Source organism: Narcine bancroftii, chromosome 7 (assembly GCF_036971445.1).
Source record: "Narcine bancroftii isolate sNarBan1 chromosome 7, sNarBan1.hap1, whole genome shotgun sequence".
In the NCBI taxonomy this organism is placed as follows: Eukaryota; Metazoa; Chordata; class Chondrichthyes; order Torpediniformes; family Narcinidae; genus Narcine; species Narcine bancroftii.
Window position 1 is genome coordinate 12,815,441 of NC_091475.1, and position 22,956 is coordinate 12,838,396.

Consider the following 22,956-nt stretch of genomic DNA (forward strand, 5'->3'; position numbering starts at 1 on the left):
TAAACGTGGTATTGAAATTAAAAGTCGCAGCTTGGAGGATCGTTTAGAGTATTTACTTCAGTTTACGAGTGGACAACCACGAGAACTTGTAAAGAGTTGCTCCAGATCAAGGATCAAAATGGCTAAGTGATTATTAAAGAAACATTTTGGTGGCAAGTATAGAATTTCTAGAGCTTATATAATTAAGACCAGAGGACACGAATGGTTTACAAGCTTATGCTCTCTTTCTCAGAGGATGTTGTAATGTCATGACAGAGAATGGCTACCGTCAAGAGCTTGACATACCTCAGAATATGGTAAACATTTAGATATATTGCCAAACTGGATGAGAAAGTAATGGAGAGGACAGTTTGTTGAATATCAAGGAATACACCATGTGGCAGCTACTTTTAAGGATTTGATGGATTTCATTGATGGAGAAGTGGATGTTATTACAGACGCTGTGTAAGGAATTAAGGGTACTCAAACAATGAGTAAAGAAGTTGAAAAGTTCAAATTGTATCCTCAACCAAAATTGCAGAAAAGCATGCTTGCGACTTCTCTGGCAGTAGTGGATAAAGAAACTAAAGAAAATGAAAGTTCACCCGTTAAGAAAGAATGTTTATTATGTAATGATAAAAACAAGTTGGAAAAAATGTGCACAAATGGAAAAGTGGGGCGCATAGGGAGAGAACCGCTTTCTTGAAGGAAAATGGAGTGTTTTGACTGTCTGGGTGAAGGACACCTCAGCAAAGACTGCAAGAAGTGACTTGGCTGCGATATATGTAATTGAAGACGTCATCAGATGCTACATGTCTTTAAGGAAAAGAAAGATACAGAAAAAGAGCAAATGTTGATAAAAGAAACAAATGAAAACGGTGCTGAATATCAGTATTGGCAGGTGGCCCTTACTGGTTGAAGATGACGGCAAACTCTCGCTAGGACCTGTACAAATGAAGGACAAGGGTGGGAATGCAGAAGTGCATACTTGTGGATTTTTTGACCCAGGAAGCACTGCAGCATCGTGTACTGAGGGGCTTATGAAAAGGCTTAATCTGGAAGGAAAAATGACAAAGATTCTATTGAAAACCATAGGACAAAGAAAGGACATTGAAACTCGCATGACTTCAGGATTAAAGGTTGCTAGAAAACACAGTGATGATTTTTGTGATCTTCCAGGTATATCCAGGCAGACTACACCTGTGCATAAAGGAAACATCCCACATCAAAGTGATAGGGATCAGTGGCCATATCCGATGAAGGTTTATTTTCCAGAAGGTAACTCTGAGGTAGAGGTGCTAATTGGTTTGAATGTACCAAAGGCTCTGGAACCAATAGAAGTAATCCCTAGAGTGGGAGATGGGCCTTACACTATTGGATAGACAACCAGTGGACTAATAGAAAGAAAGAATAATATTGGTCAGAAGCAATCAGCAACAAATTACAATATAATATCCATTAGGAAACTCAAAGAACCTTCAGAAGAATTCAAACAGTTCTTAGAAATCTTATTAAGGAAAATAAACCAGGAGCATCTAAATCAGTAAAGAAGAAATTGTTTTCATCAAAAATGGATGAAGGTTCTGCAAATACCGCTGGTGATTATTCCTGGGAAGTTCAAGTCAAGGGCAGGAATTAAACAAATGTCTGGGAACGAATCCAACAACTGACTTCAGAGTATAAAATGCTGACGAACAACTTGGATGGTCCAGAAAAAAGTGACCAAAAAGATTCTTAATTTTGTACTTGTAAACAAATCTGAATCTCATGGTTCTTCAGTTCTGAAAGAAACCAAAAGAAGAGCTCAGAGAGCAGTTGACAAGAGTGAAGAGTTAATTGTAAATAGAATTCATAAAACCAAGAGGAAGAAAAGAGTAACTGCTAAAGAAACAGTTATTGAAGAAAGGGATTCTAACAGGGATTCCGCCTTATCAAGGTGCAAGAAATTGGAGAAAGAGATTCATTTCTTGAGAGAGAACAAGTCATTATTTAAAGACACAAAACAACTGACATGGAAAACAATGAAAAATGTACCTTGAAGATGCAGGAAGAAGGGAAAATTACATTCTTGAAGATCCCGTTGTTAAATACAGAGAAAGAATTTGATTAAAAAAAACTTTAAGATAAGTTTTCAAGAAATAAGACTGAATTGAAGGTTGCAAAAATTGAATCCGGAATTGCAGGGAAAGACAATTGAAGCCAGAGTGGCTGTTGACAATTTAAGGAATCTGTGTGGTTTGAGTCCTACCCTTTCTATAACTGACTACAGAAATAATAGAAAAGGAGAAAGAATACTCATCTTGTGACTTCAAGAAAGTGAATACTTTGGAAATTGAAATAGACTTTCTATATAGAACGATTTCTAAAATCTAAATTTTTTAAGAAGCAGAAAGATTTAATAATTGACTTTCTCTTGAATATTTACCCTGTGTATTATTATATTAGATTTTTGTTGTAGTGGTCCATATTAATTTTAGATATAATAATTAGGGGTTGGTATTGTAAGGGTTAAAATGACTTGTAAACATATTTTTTGCCAGTTCTGGCAGCTACAGAAATTTGTTGAACATTCCTTTGAGAATCTCTATGGTTACAGTCAAGGTTAAAGGCTGTTTTTTCCCCCCACCATCTAGGAGAAACAGTAGTTCAGTTTTGAATTGGATTTCGTGCTGTTAGAATCATAGAATTAAGACAGACAATTTCTTTGACTGTGTACTTTTGAATGTATTAATATCTTATCTGTTTATTAATAGTTTTAAAGTATAGTTTACTGTTTAGAGTAAAACTAAACTGAAAACACAATACTATTGAAACAGACTTATTCATTAACAAGTCAAAACATGTTCTCAAAAGTGATTATTTTGGGAAATGGTCACAATAAGATATTTAAGGAAGATTTTCTCGCAGGAAGGGGCTCAATTTTCTCTTGTATTTCAATGAACAGGGCCACTGAAGGTAACGGTGAGCCCGCGCAAGGTGAAGACCAGTGTGGGCAGTCGGGTGTCGCTCTCCTGCACCGTAACTGGGACAGAGGAATATGCCGTCCAGTGGTATCGGAATGGCGAGATCATTGCCCCAGGCAAGAGCGTCCAAGTCACTGGGAGCAACCAGGAGAACTTGGTGATGGACGGAATGGCCAGCAACGATGGAGGAGCCTACCAGTGCTTTGTGAGAAAGGGACGCGTGTCAGCCCAGGACTTGGCGCAAGTTATACTTGAAGGTTAGTGCTGACACAGCTGTTTGGAACCATTCCTGTAAGAAATGGATTGGTAGTGAAGGCATTTGGATTGCAGTACTGTATTAACTCTGTGCTAATCTCATGGATCTTACCATCTTTTCAATCTCCCAGTAGCTTTGTTGACACAAACATGCTTTTATTCTACGAATGCTTCCTCTATTTTTTCACTCGTTCTCACTTTTCTGCAGTTGAATTACCCCCGGACCATTTTTTTCCCCTCCATGAAGCATTTCAATCTTGAGCCTTTCCATAGAACCATAAAGCTTCTTTGACCAAGTTTTTGTTCACTGGGTTTAATGTCTCTACATCAATTTGTTTTTTGGTAACATTCTGATTAAGTACCTTGGGATTACATTTTATATAAAGGTGCCATACAAATGGAAGGTGTTCTTGCCATTAATGAATTCATGGTCATGCTCTATGCCCCTTGGTTGTAGATAGTATCAATAGTAATGAATCTGTGATTCTTAATGTGGAAACAAAATTAATCACACCGTAGAACTTATGGAACAGAAGGAGGTCATTCAGCCCATTGAGTCTGCACCAGGTCCTTGTAAAACAGTTCCGCACACCCACTCTTTGTGTCATTCTGCAAATTACTGAGTGTCCTCTTGAAATCTTCATGATCTTGTACACTACTGTGAAATCACCTCTCATCTTCTTTCCAACAACCCCAGCTTCTCCTGCCTAATTTAAAAACTGACATAATTGTACTATCAACCACCAAGGAAATCTTTTCTGCAACTCTCACTAAAACATTCATGTCCCTCTCTATGGTGTAGTAACCAGAATTGGATACACTACTTGAGGTTAAACAGGAAAGTGTGCGGACTCTGCGATTGCAGAGCAATACTCAAAAGTGTGGGAGAAACTCAGCAGGTCACACAGCGTCCATAGAAAGCAAAGGAATATAACCAACGTTTTGGGCCTGAGCCCATGATCAAGGTGGACTGGCCTAACTGTTATAAAATAATTGCCCTGCCTTTGTATCTAACGTCTCTATTTGTGAATTCCAGGATCCTGCTCCCTTAACCCACTCCAAACATTTTTGCACCCATATATGCCTTTCTATGAACATATGTCCTGTGTCCTTGTACAAGATCATGAAGGATTCAAAGAACATGAGAGGAAATGACCATTTTTGCACAGAGTGGTTGTTAACCAGACTCTCTGTCTGTGAAGATGGAAGCAGTCAATTATTGCCTTCAGGAAGACATTGGATGGTGACGTGGTGGAGGAATATAAAATTATGAGATATATATACAATATAAATAATCAAAGTCCGTTTTCCCTGGTGGGACGTTATAAACCAGAGGGCATTAGTTTAAGGTGAGAGGGACTAGGTTCAGGGGGGGGAGGGGGGTGTAAATTTTTCACACAAAGAATATCTGGCATCTGAAGTGAACTTCTGGAGGAAGTGGTGCCAACAGGAACAGTACCGTAAAAACATTCTGAGAATCATCTTAAATGAGCATAAAGCGACATGGAATGGATGAAGTCAAATGGGATTATTAAAGATAGAGTTGATGGTTGATGTAGACAGTATGCTGGGGTCAAAGAACCTGCTTCTATGCTGTCTATGATTCCGGGACTCTACATGTAGCTGCCATTATTCTGATGCACCATTTCAAACTTGGCCATTTTACCCATCTTGTCTCTCCTTGCTCTTTCTGCCATCTTCCATCACTTTACACTTCTCTTATTAGCGACTTGGCTTTGCCTCTTAGCTGCATCCTCTTGTGTTTCACTGACTACCAAGAGGACTTATTTAAATAATAAGGGATTTTTGTTTGGTATATTTTATTTGTTACTCAAAATAAATCATACAATCAAAAGCAGAATACATAGTATTTCCTCCCCTCCCATAACCCCCTGAAAGAAGAAAAAGAATAGAAAGTAGAAAAAAATGAAGAGGAGATCAACTCACATAACAATCGTCCAATGTCAGCAGGTTTGGTGCAACCCCAGCATCCGCGAGAGAAAAAAAACTACTACAAATTTAAACCCATATATTTCATTTATGGGCTCCATCCCTAAATAATAAGGGAATTAAAGATTATTGGGCTCTGTCCATGGGCTGATCAGCCTTAATTTTACAGAATGGCGGAGTAGAACAGGCTCGACGGGCAGGTGATAGGAGGTGTCTGACAGTTCATTAAAAAAGCCCTCCTCTCCAACACCTCATAAGCTCTTGAAATACCCCAAGGCTCTGCTGGCTGGCTCTCAGCACAGAACACGTTATGGCTTCCCGTGGTCCCTGGAAACTCCCTATACTCCTAGCGGTAGACAGGCTACTCCACACTCCGATTCCGGTTTGATCAGCCAAAAAAAAAATCCTTCTGCAGGAATTCAGTAGGTAGATCAGCCTCAGTGGAAGAAAAGAATGGTCAGTGTTTTGGGCTGGAGCCCCTCATTGAGAAAGAGAGTGCAGAGAGGAGATGCCCAGTGTAGTGGAGACAGGAGCCTGGTGGATTTATTGGGGCAACAGGGAGGGGTGAAGGATGAGGGACAGATGGGGGGAAAAAGTCAATTCTTCAAAGTCCAGCACTAGCAGTTTCTCTCTCTCTTCTGCCCCCAGTTTGATCTCAAGCAGTGTCAGGAAGAATGAGAACAAACTAGAAGAGGAAATGTGGCCTGCAGTGTTGCTTTCCCACTTTGTCATCCACTAATGTTACGCTTAAATCATCTGATGCTAAATGTGCCATTTTGCTGATTAAATTGTAGTTTAATCGTGGCAGGGAGATTATATTTAGCAAATTTAGAGAATTTTAAGGGTAGCTCCTGATCTAGTTGCCATGGTGAAAGTCTCATGTGGCACATTGATAATCCGTAATGATGTAAAGGAAGCGGTTTTATCACAGAGTGACTAGGAGAGATTTCAAAGACACACAAATCTCACTGGGAAAATAACATCTTTTTTCATCTCTGAAAAAGCCAATCACAGAAAGAAAAAGGGTTGCAGAGCACACGGAGTGCACTCTCTGATTTATCTACTGTGCGTCAGTCTTCATTCAACGTACAAAGCTTCAAGCTTCCTTTCTTCTGAGGATTGGGGGCATCAAGTGAGATAGAAGTTTACATCGGGGGTAAACAGCGATGTTTTACGACAACTAACAAAGAGGGATGGGCACTGAACCTACCCTCCATTGTCCACCCTAACTCAATTCCCTTCTGACCTACCCAAAGGCATTTTGGAATTATATCAACAGTTATTATTACTTTTTAGTTCATTTATTAGTTCAACCGCCAATTCTACATTTACCTAGCATCCATCAAGGATTGGAAAAATCCGCCATGCTCTTATTATTTTTAAGCAACTGGTTCTGACATTAAGATGCTCAAAACTGTGCCAACTTACTCAAGTTTATTGTCATCTGATTGTACATGCACAACCAGACAAAACAGCTTTTCTCCGTGCACACACAATACACAGCACATAATACTCACACATAAAGGTATAATTTAAAATAAATATTTTTTTGGAATAATTTTCTTAGATGCAGTATACTGTTCATCTATCTCTAACTGACTTAAGATTGGATTTCCTCTATGCATTGTCAACTGAGCAAGGTGACAGGTTCAATGAAGTCTCACAGAGGTATTTCTTTATAATGCAAAACAACGCCTCCCAAATTCGACTACAGGGAGCAATTTACAGTGGCCAAGGTAAAGTAGCAAGCCACATGGCTTTAGGATGTGGCAGGAAACCAAAGCAATAATAAGGAGAGCATGTAAATCCAGCATGGGCCACACGAGAGGTTGGGGTTGAACCTGGTCACAGGAGTTGTAGGACAGTGGCTCTGCTAGCTGCTTAATTGTGCCATATCCTCACTAGAACAGCAAAGCAAAAGACTTGATAGCCAGCCAAGTACAAGAGAAAATGTTAAACAGAGATTCTGGATGCCTAAAAGTGGCCAACACTGCTGCAGGAGGATGTGTGAAGTCACACAGGTGCTTCCTCCTGTCCAAATAGGTATGAGAACTTTGTAGGTCATTGTCGCAGGCACAACTCACACACTTTCACAGTGTGGTACGAGCTTCCTTGGAGCTGCAGAGGGAGGAGGGGTGGGAGACAGAGGAGAAGTGAACCACCTGAAACGCAAAGCTGGCTTTTTGCCAGTTGGCTGGTTCAGCAGCGACAGGGTGGAATGGCATTCTGCTGCAATAGCTAAGACCTGTGACTGCAGTGAGATGCAAACCAATGCAACCATATGGATGGTACAATCATGGTTTGGCATCTTGTCAAGGCTGACATGTCAACTCTTTAGTGTGTCTGCCACAGATTTTTGTAGAAGAAGAACATCCCATCTTATTTTTTTTTTAAATCTTGATCAGAACATCCGTTGGCTTTCTCAGATAAAGGTGGTTATATACATCTTCTTACATGTCTGGTGCCATTTTGGAGAATCTGCTCAGTAACCCTTTCAACATTAATATTCCCCACCTGAGGCCTGGTTCTCAGTCTTAGAATATTGTCTAAACCCCATATGACAGAGCTATCACTTGCAATGCACAAAAATGCTGGAGAAATTCTGCAGGGCACACAACATCCATCGGAGGTAAAACGGAGTTGACGTTTCAGGCCTAAGACTTTCCTCAGGGACCGTCACATTTGACTTCCTGCATCCTTGGTACAAAGGCTAATTTTCACTTGCCCTCTTTCGTAAGTTTATCTTTTATGTTGCAGCTATCGAAATGTTTGGTTAGGCAGCCCTTGAAATAGTATGTGCAATTCTGGCCGCTCCAGACGCTTCCAGAAGTCTGGAAGGCTGGCGGCAAAACTCTGCATGCCAAACTGCATGAGTTTTTCAAGCTTTGTTGGGACCAAGGTAAACTGCCTCAGGATCTTCGTGATGCCACCATCATCACCCTGTACAAAAACAAAGGCGAGAAATCAGACTGCTCAAACTACAGGGGAATCACGTTGCTCTCCATTGCAGGCAAAATCTTCGCTAGGATTCTACTAAATAGAATAATACCTAGTGTCGCTGAGAATATTCTCCCAGAATCACAGTGCGGCTTTCGCGCAAACAGAGGAACCACTGACATGGTCTTTGCCCTCAGACAGCTCCAAGAAAAGTGCAGAGAACAAAACAAAGGACTCTACATCACCTTTGTTGACCTCACCAAAGCCTTCGACACCGTGAGCAGGAAAGGGCTTTGGCAAATACTAGAGCGCATCGGATGTCCCCCAAAGTTCCTCAACATGATTATTCAACTGCACGAAAACCAACAAGGTCGGGTCAGATACAGCAATGAGCTCTCTGAACCCTTCTCCATTAACAATGGCGTGAAGCAAGGCTGTGTTCTCGCACCAACCCTCTTTTCAATCTTCTTCAGCATGATGCTGAACCAAGCCATGAAAGACCCCAACAATGAAGACGCTGTTTACATCCGGTACCGCACGGATGGCAGTCTCTTCAATCTGAGGCGCCTGCAAGCTCACACCAAGACACAAGAGAAACTTGTCCGTGAACTACTCTTTGCAGATGATGCCGCTTTAGTTGCCCATTCAGAGCCAGCTCTTCAGCGCTTGACGTCCTGCTTTGCGGAAACTGCCAAAATGTTTGGCCTGGAAGTCAGCCTGAAGAAAACTGAGGTCCTCCATCAGCCAGCTCCCCACCATGACTACCAGCCCCCCCACATCTCCATCGGGCACACAAAACTCAAAACGGTCAACCAGTTTACCTATCTCGGCTGCACCATTTCATCAGATGCAAGGATCGACAATGAGATAGACAACAGACTCGCCAAGGCAAATAGCGCCTTTGGAAGACTACACAAAAGAGTCTGGAAAAACAACCAACTGAAAAACCTCACAAAGATAAGCGTATACAGAGCCGTTGTCATACCCACACTCCTGTTCGGCTCCGAATCATGGGTCCTCTACCGGCACCACCTACGGCTCCTAGAACGCTTCCACCAGCGTTGTCTCCGCTCCATCCTCAACATCCATTGGAGCGCTCACACCCCTAACGTCGAGGTACTCGAGATGGCAGAGGTTGACAGCATCGAGTCCACGCTGCTGAAGATCCAGCTGCGCTGGATGGGTCACGTCTCCAGAATGGAGGACCATCGCCTTCCCAAGATCGTATTATATGGCGAGCTCTCCACTGGCCACCGTGACAGAGGTGCACCAAAGAAAAGGTACAAGGACTGCCTAAAGAAATCTCTTGGTGCCTGCCACATTGACCACCGCCAGTGGGCTGATAACGCCTCAAACCGTGCATCTTGGCGCCTCACAGTTTGGCGGGCAGCAGCCTCCTTTGAAGAAGACCGCAGAGCCCACCTCACTGACAAAAGGCAAAGGAGGAAAAACCCAACACCCAACCCCAACCAACCAATTTTCCCTTGCAACCGCTGCAATCGTGTCTGCCTGTCCCGCATCGGACTGGTCAGCCACAAACGAGCCTGCAGCTGACGTGGACTTTTTACCCCCTCCATAAATCTTCGTCCGCGAAGCCAAGCCAAAGAAGAAAGATTTCAGAAAGGCTTTGGACAGGGTAAAGAGGAGTTTTGGCAGGATGTTGCCTGGAGTGGAGGAAATGAGCCAGATGGAGAGGTTGAACAAACTTGGGTTGTCTCTCTTGTGCATCGGAGACTGAGAGGTGACCAAATAGAAATTTATAGTCATTTTGTTTCTCCAGGGTAAACAGATCACAAACTAAAGGGCATGCATTTAAAGTAAGGGGAGGCTGAGGAGTTTAATGGAGATGTGCAGGGCAAGTTTATACACAGAGTGGTAGGTGCTTGGAATGGGCTGCCAGGGATAATGGGGGAAGCTGACATAACAGTAAAGGGTCTTTTAGATAGAATATGAATATACAGGGATTGCAAATACAGTAAAACCCCCGGTGTCCGAAACCTATGGGGATTGGTAGATGCTAGATAAGTGTATTTTCTGCTTGATTGAGACTTAGTCCTACAATGTCTAATGTATTAAAAATAAATAGTTTAAATAACAAAAATACTATACTGTACTTACAGTGAACAAACTTCACTTGCATGAATACATAAAACAAAGAATTTTACTTTATTTTCAGTCACTTTATTTGAAAACATTTAACCATCACAGGTTCTTCCCCCTCCACAGAGACACCTGAAAGAATAACAATAACATTATAATAATTAACCCCCCCCCCACCCTCCATGTTTACAGATAAATCCTCTGACCGGGGTGACTCTTACTAAGCAGGGATATGGAGTCACCCCAACGGCGAGCGACATCAACCAACTTTATTCAAACAGCTGCTATGAGCAAAGCATGACCAAGGCCCTCCACTGGTTAAATATCTGCTCCCATCTTAACCAAAAATTTACGTGGTACTTCAGAGAACATTTACAATTTTAAACACACTTATTTTTTTAACCTATAATTTTATTCCTAATTATTTTAATTTTTAAAATTTATTTTCCTCAATTTTTTTTTTTCTTTGTCAGTTGCTTGAGGCTGCCGGTTGAATGAATTCCAGATATCAGTGGTGTCACTGTGTGCATGTTCTGTACAAGCAGCAAATTTTTAGTTAAATTTGGCAACGTGTGGCCAGAAGGGCTTGTTTCTCTGCTGTACTCTTCCTGTTACATGTGTAGAGAAGAGCCTTGTAAAGGTGATCTCAGATTTGAGTGCTTACTTTAAATCAGTGGTTCTCAACCTTTCTCTTTCCACTCACATCCCACTTTAAGTAATCCCTGTGCCATCGGTGCTCTGTGATTAGTCAGGGATCACTTGAGGTGGTATGTGGATGGAAAGAAAAAAGTTTGAAAACCACTGTTTTAATCGTACCTCATTGACTCGTTATGTGCACAACTCCAAAGGAAATGGGCCAATGACCGTTTTTCTCAAGGAAAATATTTCAGTGTCATTTGGGTCTGGAGCAGTGGTTCTCAACCTTCCCTTCCCACCTTAAGTAATCCCTGACTAATCACCGTGCACTGATAGCATAGGGATTACTTAAGGTGGGACGTGAGTGGAAAGAAAAAGGTTGAGAACCACTGCTTTAAATAGATTTTCAGAATTAGAGCCATTTGAGAACATTGAGATTGGAATTCCGAAAAGACATCAGAAATCACTATACCACTTGTATTTGAGTAGTCAAGGGGTAAAGAGTTAAGGTGCTAAATGACTGGATCACCCTCCCTTCCTTTCTGGCTAAATCTGACCAGAAAGGCCAAAGGAAAGTTACATTGTGATTCGCCACCTGCGCCCAACTCCAGTGGTGGTACGATAAGTTGGTTTCACATGCTCCATTCATATTTCATATGGACTGTGGTACACGACAGCTGCCAGCAGAGCAAAATGCCATCAAGGAGTCACCGTAGGAAGGGAGCAAAGAAAAGTAGCTGAAAGATGAGATGCAAATTGTACCATTTTCTCTCCAGTCAGGTATGACTTGTCTTTTCCAGCATGCTCTCAAGAGGCGATTTCAATAAGCAGATTAGCAAAGATGAAAGAAAAGTGACAGAAATTTAAATTAAAGCAGCGACTTTCTTTAAAGCTCTGAATAAAATCTTACAGAACTACTTAGGGATGTTCCAGCTTATAATAACGCTTGGAAAGAAGCTGTCACCTTCTGCATTTATTCCAAAAATTAGCTGAACTAACATACGATTCAAGCTCCCTTCTTCATTTCTGTCTCCTAATTGATCATTTCCCTCACCTTGTGTTTAATATTACCATGAGCATGGAAATGACATCTCCATTAAAAAGGGCACTGATGAGTATTGAACCTGAGAGTGGGAATGAACTGACTTATTATGGGCACAGCAAGAAATTAGGAAGTCAAATGGTACATGAGAAGATGTCACCAAGGAGATAGAGTCAAACATTAAGGAAGCTTTTCTGTAATGGTTGAGGGCTTTGCTTAGACTAGCACGATCACAGCAGAGCAAAATGCCATCAAGGAGTCAACGTAGGAAGGGAGCAAAGACGTTTGTCTCCGTACCTAAGAATATACTTCACTTTGCTGAGCTCCTTCATTCTGTCCGCATCAGTGACAAGGATCTCCAAATGGAAACCATGTCATTTCTGCACCCCATTCCCATGTTCACATGCCTGTCCATGGCGTATCCCACCAAGACCACCAGTAAATGAGGAACAACACTTGATTTTCCATTAGGGCACTCTCTAATCGGATGGCATTAACATCGACTTCTCCAATCTCTGCTGGCCTACTCTCTGTTCTTCCTGTTCCCTCTTTTTTTCTTTCCTCCAGCTCCCACCCCCTTCCCTCTCTATTCAGAGAGCCATCCCTCCTCCCCCCGTCTGCTGGTGTGTCCTCCCTCCCTTATCCACCCATTACCTCCTGCTTTTGGAACAGTGCTCCTGCCCCTAACCCCCACCGTTTTTTTCGGGTGCCTGCCAACATTTTTCATACCGTAATTAAGGCCTCAAGCCCGAAATATTGCTTATGTACCTTTATCTTCTATATAAAGTACGGTGCTGAGTTTCTCCAGTGTTGTATTTTTATCTAAGAGTATACTTGTCTGTGCGCATTCACGCTGATTCCTTGGATTGGTCTTTAATCACTGGAGTATTAAAGAATGGGTCAAATCTCAAGCAAGTGCATAAAATCAGTGAGTTTCCTTTGCGTAGAGAATCTGGAACTGGCAGTTCAATCTCAGAATAAGGTGTTAGGACTGCAATTGGGAGAGACTTCTTAATGCAGAGGTTTTTACATCTTTCGAATTTTGGAAGCTCGGTATATTCAAAGCTGAAAATCAAAAATGATGATGGAATTCTGAAAAAGAACCAGAAAATGCTGGAAAAATAACTGCAGGGCAGGCGACATCTACGGAAAGAGAATCAGAGTAAGCGTTTCAGATTGAAAATGCGCAGTTGCAAATGGTCATTGATCTGAAATATTAACTCTCTTCCTCTTTCCACAAGTGCTGCCTGGCCGACAGTGTGTTTCCAGTATTTCCTGGCTTTAACTTCGGTATGGAAATTTGGAATGGGCGAGTCTCCCCCTACTCCTTCTTCTAAGTTCCAAATTTATATTTATGATATGAGAAACAAGTTTGGCGGGTCTGAGAAGCAATGAGACTGACTGCAAATTGTTTGTGACAGGAGATCTTTATTTGCCCATGGGGAGTAAAGTGACAACAGACACGGTCACACAACTCAGACAAGCCACATGCAATACATTTGCAGCAGACTCAACAACAGTACTGGTAATCACTATGTACTGTGATCTATATATTGGCAGAGAGACACAATAACAGCACACCCACCAACCCTCAACCCGGTGCAGGTATGTCACTTCAATTAGCTAGAAAGAAAGTTACCATGGTCAATTTGCATGTGTGCATTATAAGTCCCCCAACCCATTACTGGCACTCACCTTCTAATTGACTCTCCAGCGTCATCTGGCTCGTGACCTTGTGTGGAGCTTGAGTTCATCCTCAGGGAAAGAGAGAGAGTGCTACTCCATGAGGTGGATTCTATGCAGTAGTCAGCTGGAGGGGACAGCTCAGGTATGCCCAAAATAGGGAAAGTGATTAAGGGACCCACTGGTAAGGTTCAAAGAAGCCAATAGCAAGGTGTGTGCTTGCCTATAGGTAGCCTAATCTTGATTGACATGGGGAAGTGACATTCAACCTGCCTAGACAAATGACCCTTCAAGAGCAAGCACATGGGTTATCCTTTGTTCAGAGCAGTTAGTTTCCTGTCTGGCCTGTTGGATAATCCTCCTGATAACCACATTAGGGTGGAGGACTTTCCTTCACTTGGCTCAGTGGCAGCATTTTTATTTTCATGTGCAGTTAATGGAAGTGTTAGTCAGGTGTCCATTACCTTTGCACTGCATATAATTCTGATGCAAAGTCCTCATTCTGTACAACAGGCTTTAATTAGCTTAAACTTGTACACCAGTCTCAGTATCTTTGCTGGCTCAATGTAGCTGACTCTCCGAAGGGGCCAGCTCGAGTCTTTATACGGGCCGCTGATTGATAGCTGGCAGGTGGGGCCAGCCTCCCGGGTTGCCTACCTGCAAGTACAGTAGGCCGGTAGGAGTGCGGCCAGTGGAGTGGTGGTATCACCACACACACTGGTAGTACAATTGGACCCTCTCTTTCTTAGGTCCAGTGGCATCATTAATAAGTTACCGAAGAGCAGCGCCTTGAACCAGCATAGCACAACTTTTGGAATAATCTCACAGGGGGGTCGATATTTTTCTTCCATTCTGCTTCCAGACGGAACACCCAAGGTGATCTCGTCCTTCAGTGAAAAGGTGGTGAATCCCAACGAGCCCATTTCGCTGATGTGCAATGTGAAGGGAACGCCCTCTCCGACCATCACTTGGACCCTGGACGATGACGTCATCTCGAGAGACGGAAGCCACCGCTTCAGCCAGTACATCACAAAGGAGAGCAATGTGATCAGCCACCTGAACGTCACCAACACTCAGGTCCGGGATGGCGGAGTCTACCAGTGTGCGGCTAACAACTCTGCTGGAGTTGCCATGTATCAGGCTCGAATAAACGTAAGAGGTGCTTGTCAAATTAGCTCCTCAGAACACATAGTTCATTTCATTAGGATTGTGTATTCCATGCATTAAGTTCTGTTTCTGAATTTTAAAATTGTCCTTTTTTTTGTTGCCATTTGTTTTGGCAGAAATTGACTTTCTAAGTGCTTCCATGTTTTTTTTTTCTTCCATTCTCTCCTATTGATCGGGTTATCTATTCTGTTGCCATGGGGATGGCTTTTTTTTAAACTTCAGAGAAATGATTTTGTTGCTTATGTTTTTTGTAGGTGCCATGTCACAGTGTGCTAATTACACTTTTTTTTTCCGAAAGCTTTGCTTCCTGAAAAATATTGGGGATGATGATCGACAATTCAAGCTGAACACAAGGATAATTTCAGATGTGCTGCATCATGTAGGAAGTTAGAGAAACATTACATTAAATTTTATTGAATTTAGCATACTTAATCGCTTAATGACGCTCTCACCTTGCGTTAGTTCAACTGATCTAAAAATGTTTTGCCGCTGATTTTTGCATCTGATGCCCCATTGTGTCAGTGCCCAACAATAGTCGGCTAGCATTGATGGATTCCAGTTGCCGTGGTCGCAATGTCCTGGTGAAACCTTTCACCATGTTCGTCACTGACTGCACCAAGATCAGCAGGGAAGACGTCCAAGTGCGAATGCAGGAAATAGATTTTCAATGACATGTTGCACTTTATGGTATTGAAGTAGACTTAAAACATGACAGAAAATCACAAAAACTGGTTATATAAAAAAAATGTACGTGATAGGAAAATCTTAAGGTGATTTTCATAATTTCCAGCCTTAAATCCATAAAATACACCCAAAAGTGTTCAGGAAGCAAAATCTTCGTGGTCCAGTGTTACTGGTTTTGGCACATGTCTCATCATCTGTGCCCATTGTTTGATCATTTTCTTTGTCAAATGACTTTCAATCAAGCCACATGTACTTTTGTTGATGCTTTGGACTTCCCTGGTGTAATACTAATTTGGTCTCATGACTTTGCTTCATGGTTCCAGCCAAATAAATTCCATGTGGGCAACACGTTAATCAGTCAAAAATGAAACTGTACCATTTATCTAACGTGCTTCTCTCTTTAGCATTGTTTTGATTTTTGAATCTGGTTAATACCTTTTGACTGAGATGGCACAATGACACCATTTCTGTTTCCAAAGTTCTGAACAATTTACTGTCAGTAATGAGCCTCAACTTCCAGCTCTTACATTTAAGCACCACATGATATTGCAGTTTAGACGGACATAACAGGCCCTTTTGGCCCACGAGCCCGTGTCGCCCAATTGACCTCCAACCCCCATTTGTTTTGAAGGGTGGGAGGCAACCGGAGCACCCAGAAGAAACCCACGCAGACACGGGGAGAACGTGCAAACTCCTTGCAGACAGTGTAGGGTTCCAATCCCAGATGATGGTGCTGTAACAACACTGCTCTAAACGCTCTGGTAACTGTGCTCTCCTAAGTTTAAGGGTGAGCCTACAGCATAGAAATTCAGTGGGCAAAAGAAAATTGAAGAGGCTTCCGGCTGAAATAAAAGTTTAATTCCATGCCATTTTGAAGTTACAGTTGTTTTGCATTTGCCATTTAAAATAGTCACCGTCAATTTTGCTTCCAATGGGACAGATCTGAGAAAGTAGTCTACTGATTTGTCACACCTTTGACAATGACAAAATGTTGCTGCATCCATTGTGTGTGCAGTGCCTCTTGTGGGAACAGAAGAGGGATACATAAAGCTGGCTCATCTCAAGCATTGCCTGTGGGTCACAGTTCAACTCCATGCTCTGCTTTTGTATATTAGCCCAGACAGTAGCTGGGGATTTCTCCACCATCCCTTGTTGCGCAAGACCTCTAATCTTCACCTATTTATTGCAGAATATGTGGGTCCAATAGTATAGCACTAGATACATGAAGCCAATTCCATTCAGGTAAATATAAGGGCAGGCTCTCCAGGATCTGTGCTGCATGAATGGACTGTCATGTTAAATTGTGAAGACTGGCTTCTGTGTTTAACATGAAAGGGAACTGGTGCATTGATTAATAAAATCTGATCCCCGAAACTGCCTTGAGATGGAGGCTGGCATGATCTATGTGGTGAAAATAAAGAGGAAAGAAGATTTTTCAGGAAAATATATATTATTTCCATATAGGCCCCATTATTCTCATTGGGCTCTTTCTTAAACACAGCTTTTAATGCAAATTTTTGAAAATTTACCTTTAACACTTTCAGGGAAGTATGATCATGTCACTCATTATTACAGCTTAAACAATGATTATATTAATTAGTTATATTTATTTAAGATTCCATTCTTTCTTTTACAGTTTCCATTGTTCCTATTTTTGTTTAATTTTCTTTCTCTGGTAGGACCTGCCAGCATCCGCTCAATGAAAAACATCACGGCCATAGCAGGTCGTGATACCTATATTCACTGTCGGGTGATTGGCTACCCTTACTATTCAATCAAGTGGTACAAGAACTCCAACCTCCTACCCTTCAATCACCGCCAGGTGGCATTTGGAAACAACGGGACTCTAAAGCTCTCCGATGTCCAGAAGGACACAGATGAGGGAGAATACATCTGCAATGTCCTCGTTCAGCCGCAACTGTCCACCAGCCAAAGTGTACATGTTGCTGTCAAAGGTAGGTCGGGGCTGGGATGGAGTACCATGGAGGAGGAGACTCATACTGATAATGCCACAGCCACACTTTGGGCAGTATGGGGGAGAGTATTGATCTGGCTCAATGGCTTTGCTGTTGCCAGAAACAGGGATCTGATCAGGAAGAAGTGGTAACATGAGAGCCACGACAGCTTTGGAGAAATGGGAGCCAATGCAAGCAAGTTAACCAAGAAAGTTCTGCAGATGGGTGCAATGCACAAATGAGCTGGAGAAGCTCAGCAGGTCATGCAGCAAAGAAGAATTTTCCTCATGCTCAATGAAAGGCTCAGGTCTGAAATGTTGGTTATCTTTCACTTCCTATGGATGCTGTGTGATCTGCTGAGTGTCCCCAGCGCTTTTGTGTATTGCAGCCAAAGCAAGCAAACTGGGGTGTTTCACATCTTCCGAGTATGCACTGTGAATCTTTGTAGGTAGATCAGAGCTTCCCGTGGAAAAGTTACGTTGATTAAGCTAAGGATTATTTTCAAATCTTGTGGTGGACAAAGATGCTAAATATTGTTCACACTGTTATGTGTTGTTTTGTCATTGCTGCTCTGTTCGTAATGCTGCCGACAATGGCATATAGTGTGTCTCCTTCACCATCCTCTCCACAGGTTTTGGAACTGCTAAGCCATTATTTCATTTTGAAAAAAACATCCTACAACAATCTTTTTTTGTTAGGTCATTTGCCACCAGAGATTTTTTTTGCACAATCCTCTTTTCATCCTTCTAGACTCTAAGTCACCTTCCTCCTTCCTTTACCAAGAGCTGATTCAGATCGTTCAATTGTCTTTCAAATTTTTTTGCAGCATTTGAAAGATATAGGGTGAGGGGCCTCCTTTGACACTTTCTACTTTCCAACAATCATGAACAGAATTTTACTCAGACTTATTCACCTCGCAGATTTGATTTGTTGTTCTTGCTTCCAGCCCTGATAATATCCTGCAGTATTCCCTCCAACCGTGCATCTTGGCGCCTCACAGTTCGGCGGGCAGCAACCTCCTTTGAAGAAGACCGCAGAGCCCACTTCACAGTCAAAAGACAAAGGAGGAAAAACCCAACACCCGACACTGAATATCCATTGCAATTTTCAATAGCAGAGCATGCATTGGTGCCATGACAGCATTGCTTTGCAATTTGAATTTATTTCTAAACTAGTTTGGATTCGAAAAGCCTTTTACCAAATCCGTTGGATTATTTTGAATGGTGTGCTATGGTGCCAAGACAGAGACTATTATGACAGGTCGGCCCCAGGATTGTATGCCCAACTCGGCTTTAAGGAACCTCAAGCTACTGTAACTCCTACTTCCACTCTCCACTTAGTGATAAACAATAGAGAGGGTTTGGGGGGAAATTACAAGAATGGTGCTAAGAATGAGGAACTCCAGTTATGTGGAAGAACTAGAGAAGCTAGTTATTCTCCTTAGGTTAAAGGGATAAAGAGGAGTTTTAAACAAGGTGTTCAAAATTCTGAAGAAATTTGAAAAAAAGAATTTCCTTTAATCGCTAGAGGGGCTAATAACCGAAGAACAAAGATGTAAGAATAGAAACAAAAGATTGGTGAGGAGGGTGTACTTTATGCAGCAAGTTATGATCTGATGGGTGATAGAGTTATGGAAGAAGATTCACTAGTAATTATTACAGGGAAATCCAAAATATGCCTTTCCTTAGAGCTAAGAGGAAAGGAAAGAGGAACTGACCTTTAAAGAGCTGGTGTACGCACAATAAGGAGAATTGCCTCCAAACTGCAATCTGCTTCTGTGATTCAGGTGCCTGGTAGATCACCCCATTTGCCAGTTATAGGTGCCATCATGTTGCATTTCCCCTCTGAAGGTCTCTGACTTGTATGAACTTTGGAGCCATGCTGTGACAGGACCAGACACAGACTATACGTGGGGATGACGTTTTTGACAATTTATCTTCGTTTTGACTGATTGTACCACTAAAGGAAAATTAGATCCATCATTTTTCAATTATTGAATGTTTTGAAGCTTTTTACTTTATATTTTATGATATATTTCTGTTCTTGCCAGCACCTTATATTCCCAAAGCCATTAAACAGAGAGACAGCTGCCCTGCTCCATGAACTCAGCACCAAAATCTTGTCGACTCTCTTCCTCGCACTGTTTTCTGTTGATTGGCATCCAGAATGCAACTAGATATGTAATTTGAGATTCAGAATAAGGTCCTATTTCTTTGCAGTTGCTACTTTTTGTTGTCATATAATTGGTTCAGCAATATTAAATATGATAAGAAGTAATTTTGTTCAGGAAAGAAACAATTATAATGCCAGACATGGTAACTTGGATAATTCATTCACTAATTTCTTTTTGTCAGTCCCGCCTTACATTCAGCCTTTCGAATTTCCAAGATTCTCCATTGGACAGCGTGTCTTTGTTCCTTGTGTGGTCATCTCAGGTGACCTGCCCATCAGAATCACTTGGCAGAAGGATGGCCGTCCAATACCTGCAAGCCTTGGGGTTACCATTGACAAAATTGACTTCACCAGCTCCCTGAGGATCTCCAACCTCTCTCTAATGCACAACGGGAACTACACGTGCATCGCTAGCAATGATGCAGCGGCAGCGGAACACCGGAGTGAGCTGATTGTCAGAGGTAATGTGTGCTGCTACGGTACTGATATGTGCTAATTTCTAACATGCATTGGCAACAAAAGGGTGGTTATCAACCCAACTGTAGAATATATCAAAAGGCCTGTTTTGTGAGATTACCGACACTAAGTCCATCAAGTCTACTCCACCAGTTAATCATGAGCTGATCCATTTTCCCCACTCAACTCCACTGCCCAGACCTCCCCATCACCTTTGAAGCCCTGGCTAATTAAGAACCTATCAATCGATGTCTTAAATACATCCAGTGACCAGGCCTCCGCAATCACCTGTGGGCACAAATTTGATAGATTTACCACCCTCTGGTTGAAGAAATTCCTATGCCTCTTCGTTCTAAGCAAATCCCCTTCAATCCTGAAGCTTGTCCTAAACTCCCCCACCATACGAGAGACTGCAGATGGAAAGAACAATCTTCTCAGTGGGTCAAGCAACATCAGTGAGAGAAAATGAATGGTTGACAATTTTGAATTGAGACCCTTCATCCGAGGGGAAATGGCCAGTAAAATGAAGTCAGGGTGGGAGGGCTAGAACAGAGGCCAGGAGGAGATTGGTGAATCAGGGAGGGGTGAAGGATGGCGGACAGATGGGGAGGTGATTACAATTGTTTGGTAGGTGCCAGACAAATAGGGAGAGAGAGGCAAGAGAAGTGTTGGAAGAAGAGTCATACATGTTGCAGTTGGAGATGGATAGAGAAGGGTGATAAGTGGAAACAAAGACTGGAATCAGATCTGAAGGTGATAGAGGTGATTTAATGGATAATAATTGATCGTGGATCTAGAGCTCATAATGTTAATGAGGTCTGTGCCAACATTAGAAATGGAAACCAAAGCCATTTTGCCTGGATACCAGACAAATCTAAGTCTTCAGTGTTTCTTGGTACAGATTTCAATAAACTAAACTCTAAAGAACATCAAGAGTTCAATGGAAACCACTATTTACACGTTTTCACCATCATGTCAAATTGCATTTGATCTTGGATTCTTGACTAGGATATTGGTCGAGATGGAAAAGGATGAAAAGACCAGTTCCACGCTCCATGAAGATTAGACCGGAGAGCATGGAAAATAAGTGCAAAGTGGGACGGATGTTGACGAGGTTTTGAGCACTAGAACTCAGGATTGCCAAGTGGATGTTGGAACTGCTATCACATCCCATCTAAACCATAATGTTCTCATATAAAGAGAAGATAAAGTCAATCTTTTACTAACTGCATATAAGATTTTTGATTCCAAATATCCTCACCTTTGCACGATCACTTGCATTGCAGTCAATGGAAGGGAAGTGAAGGATGGGTGCAATAAATAGTCAATATTTTCACATCTCTTTAGTTATAGGTAATTTCTTGAGCTTCCTGTTGTTTTCCTGTACCCTGTGAAAAAAGCTGTAAGCATCCACATTATTTACTCCTGTCATTTTGCCCCTCAGTTTCTTTTTTGTAAAAAGACAATTATATTTATTTCTTTAAGTCATTAACACATAATGTAAACAGCTTTAGTCGCAGAGCTGATAACTGTGGATATCCCACTGGTTAAGGTCACCAGAGTTGAACTGATACCTTATCTCTGTTTCCTTCTCACAACAAGCCTTGGTTCTATCACTGCTAATGTATGACATACAGTGCTATGTCTTGTAAAGTGACCTCTTCTATGGCATCATGTTGAATACCCTGTTGAAAATCCAAACATATAAACAGATTACATCTAGATGTTGCCCTCTTACTATCCCAAAGATCTCAGATCAATATGTCAGACATACTGTACATCTCCCTACTTGAATGCGAGGTCATCCAATTTGGCAGGAGAAATAGAAGAGCAGATTTAAATGGTGAGAAACTGCAGCATGCTGTCGGGCAGAAGGACCGAGGAGTGCTTGAGCATGAATCGCAAAAAGTTGGGTTGCAGGTGCAAGTTATTAAGAAGGCAAATGGAACGTTGGCTTTCATTGCTAGAGGAATCGATTCAAGAACAGGGAGGTCACGCTGCAACTGTACAAGGTACAGGTGAGGCCGCACTTGGAGTACTGCGTGCAGTTCTGGTCTCCACACTTGAGGAAGGATATACTGGCCTTGGAGGCAATCTAGAGGAGGTTCACCAGGGTGATCCCGGAGATGAGGTCATTGACCTACGAGGAGAGACTAAATCGTCTGGGATTATACTCATTCAAATTTAGAAGAATGAGAGGAGATCTTATATAAACATAAAATTATGAAAGGTTTAAAAAAGATAGAGGCAGAAAAATTGTTTTCACTGGTAGGTGAGACCAGAAATAGGGGACACAGCCTGAAAATTTAGGGGAGTAGATTTAAGACGGAGATGAGGAACAACTATTTTACCCAGAGAGTAGTGAATATGTGGAATTCTCTACCCAGGGCAGCATTTGAGGCTACTTCATTAAACATATTTAAGGTTCAGTTAAAAGGAATTAAGGGATATGGGGAAAAGGCAGGTAGCTGGAGTTGAGTCAATTATCAGATCAGCCATGATGTTATTGAATGGCGCAGCAGGCTCGATGGGCCGGATGGCCGACTTTCTTATGAAAAACAACTTCATATTATGACTGCAAGTTTCCCAAGTATGGAATTTCCATATTCTGTTGGACTTCAGTTTAATTGAAGTTTATTTCTTTCAGTTCCACCTCGATTTGTGGTGCAGCCCAGTGATCAGGGTGGTATTTATGGGAGATCTGTCACACTAAACTGTTCGGCAGAGGGCTATCCAGTTCCAACCATCGTGTGGAAGTACTCCAAAGGTAACACTTTCATCTCAGCTTCAGTATGACACAACCTGTTTGCCATTCTTTCTATATTCTTGATTGAAGCAGTAACATCTGGGTTTGGGGTGCAATGGAGTTTCCTCAGTCCTCCCCATATCTAATACATCATTTCTACCAGCTCCAGGACCAGCTAACCACCAGTCACATCTTCTCTGCCTTTCTGCTTTCCATGGGAACCACTCTCTT

General features: G+C 42.0%; 1 protein-coding gene across 1 annotated transcript in view; it reads left to right on the forward strand.

Annotated features, from left to right (window-relative positions):
* Positions 1-22,956, forward strand: part of LOC138739957 (cell adhesion molecule DSCAM) — a 454,986-nt gene that overhangs the window by 249,918 nt on the left and 182,112 nt on the right. The window contains exons 6-10 of the mRNA XM_069892422.1: positions 2,924-3,199; positions 14,408-14,704; positions 17,076-17,351; positions 19,706-19,984; positions 22,627-22,746. Coding sequence (XP_069748523.1) covers positions 2,924-3,199; positions 14,408-14,704; positions 17,076-17,351; positions 19,706-19,984; positions 22,627-22,746 — 1,248 coding nt within the window. The remainder of the gene's footprint in view (positions 1-2,923; positions 3,200-14,407; positions 14,705-17,075; positions 17,352-19,705; positions 19,985-22,626; positions 22,747-22,956) is intronic.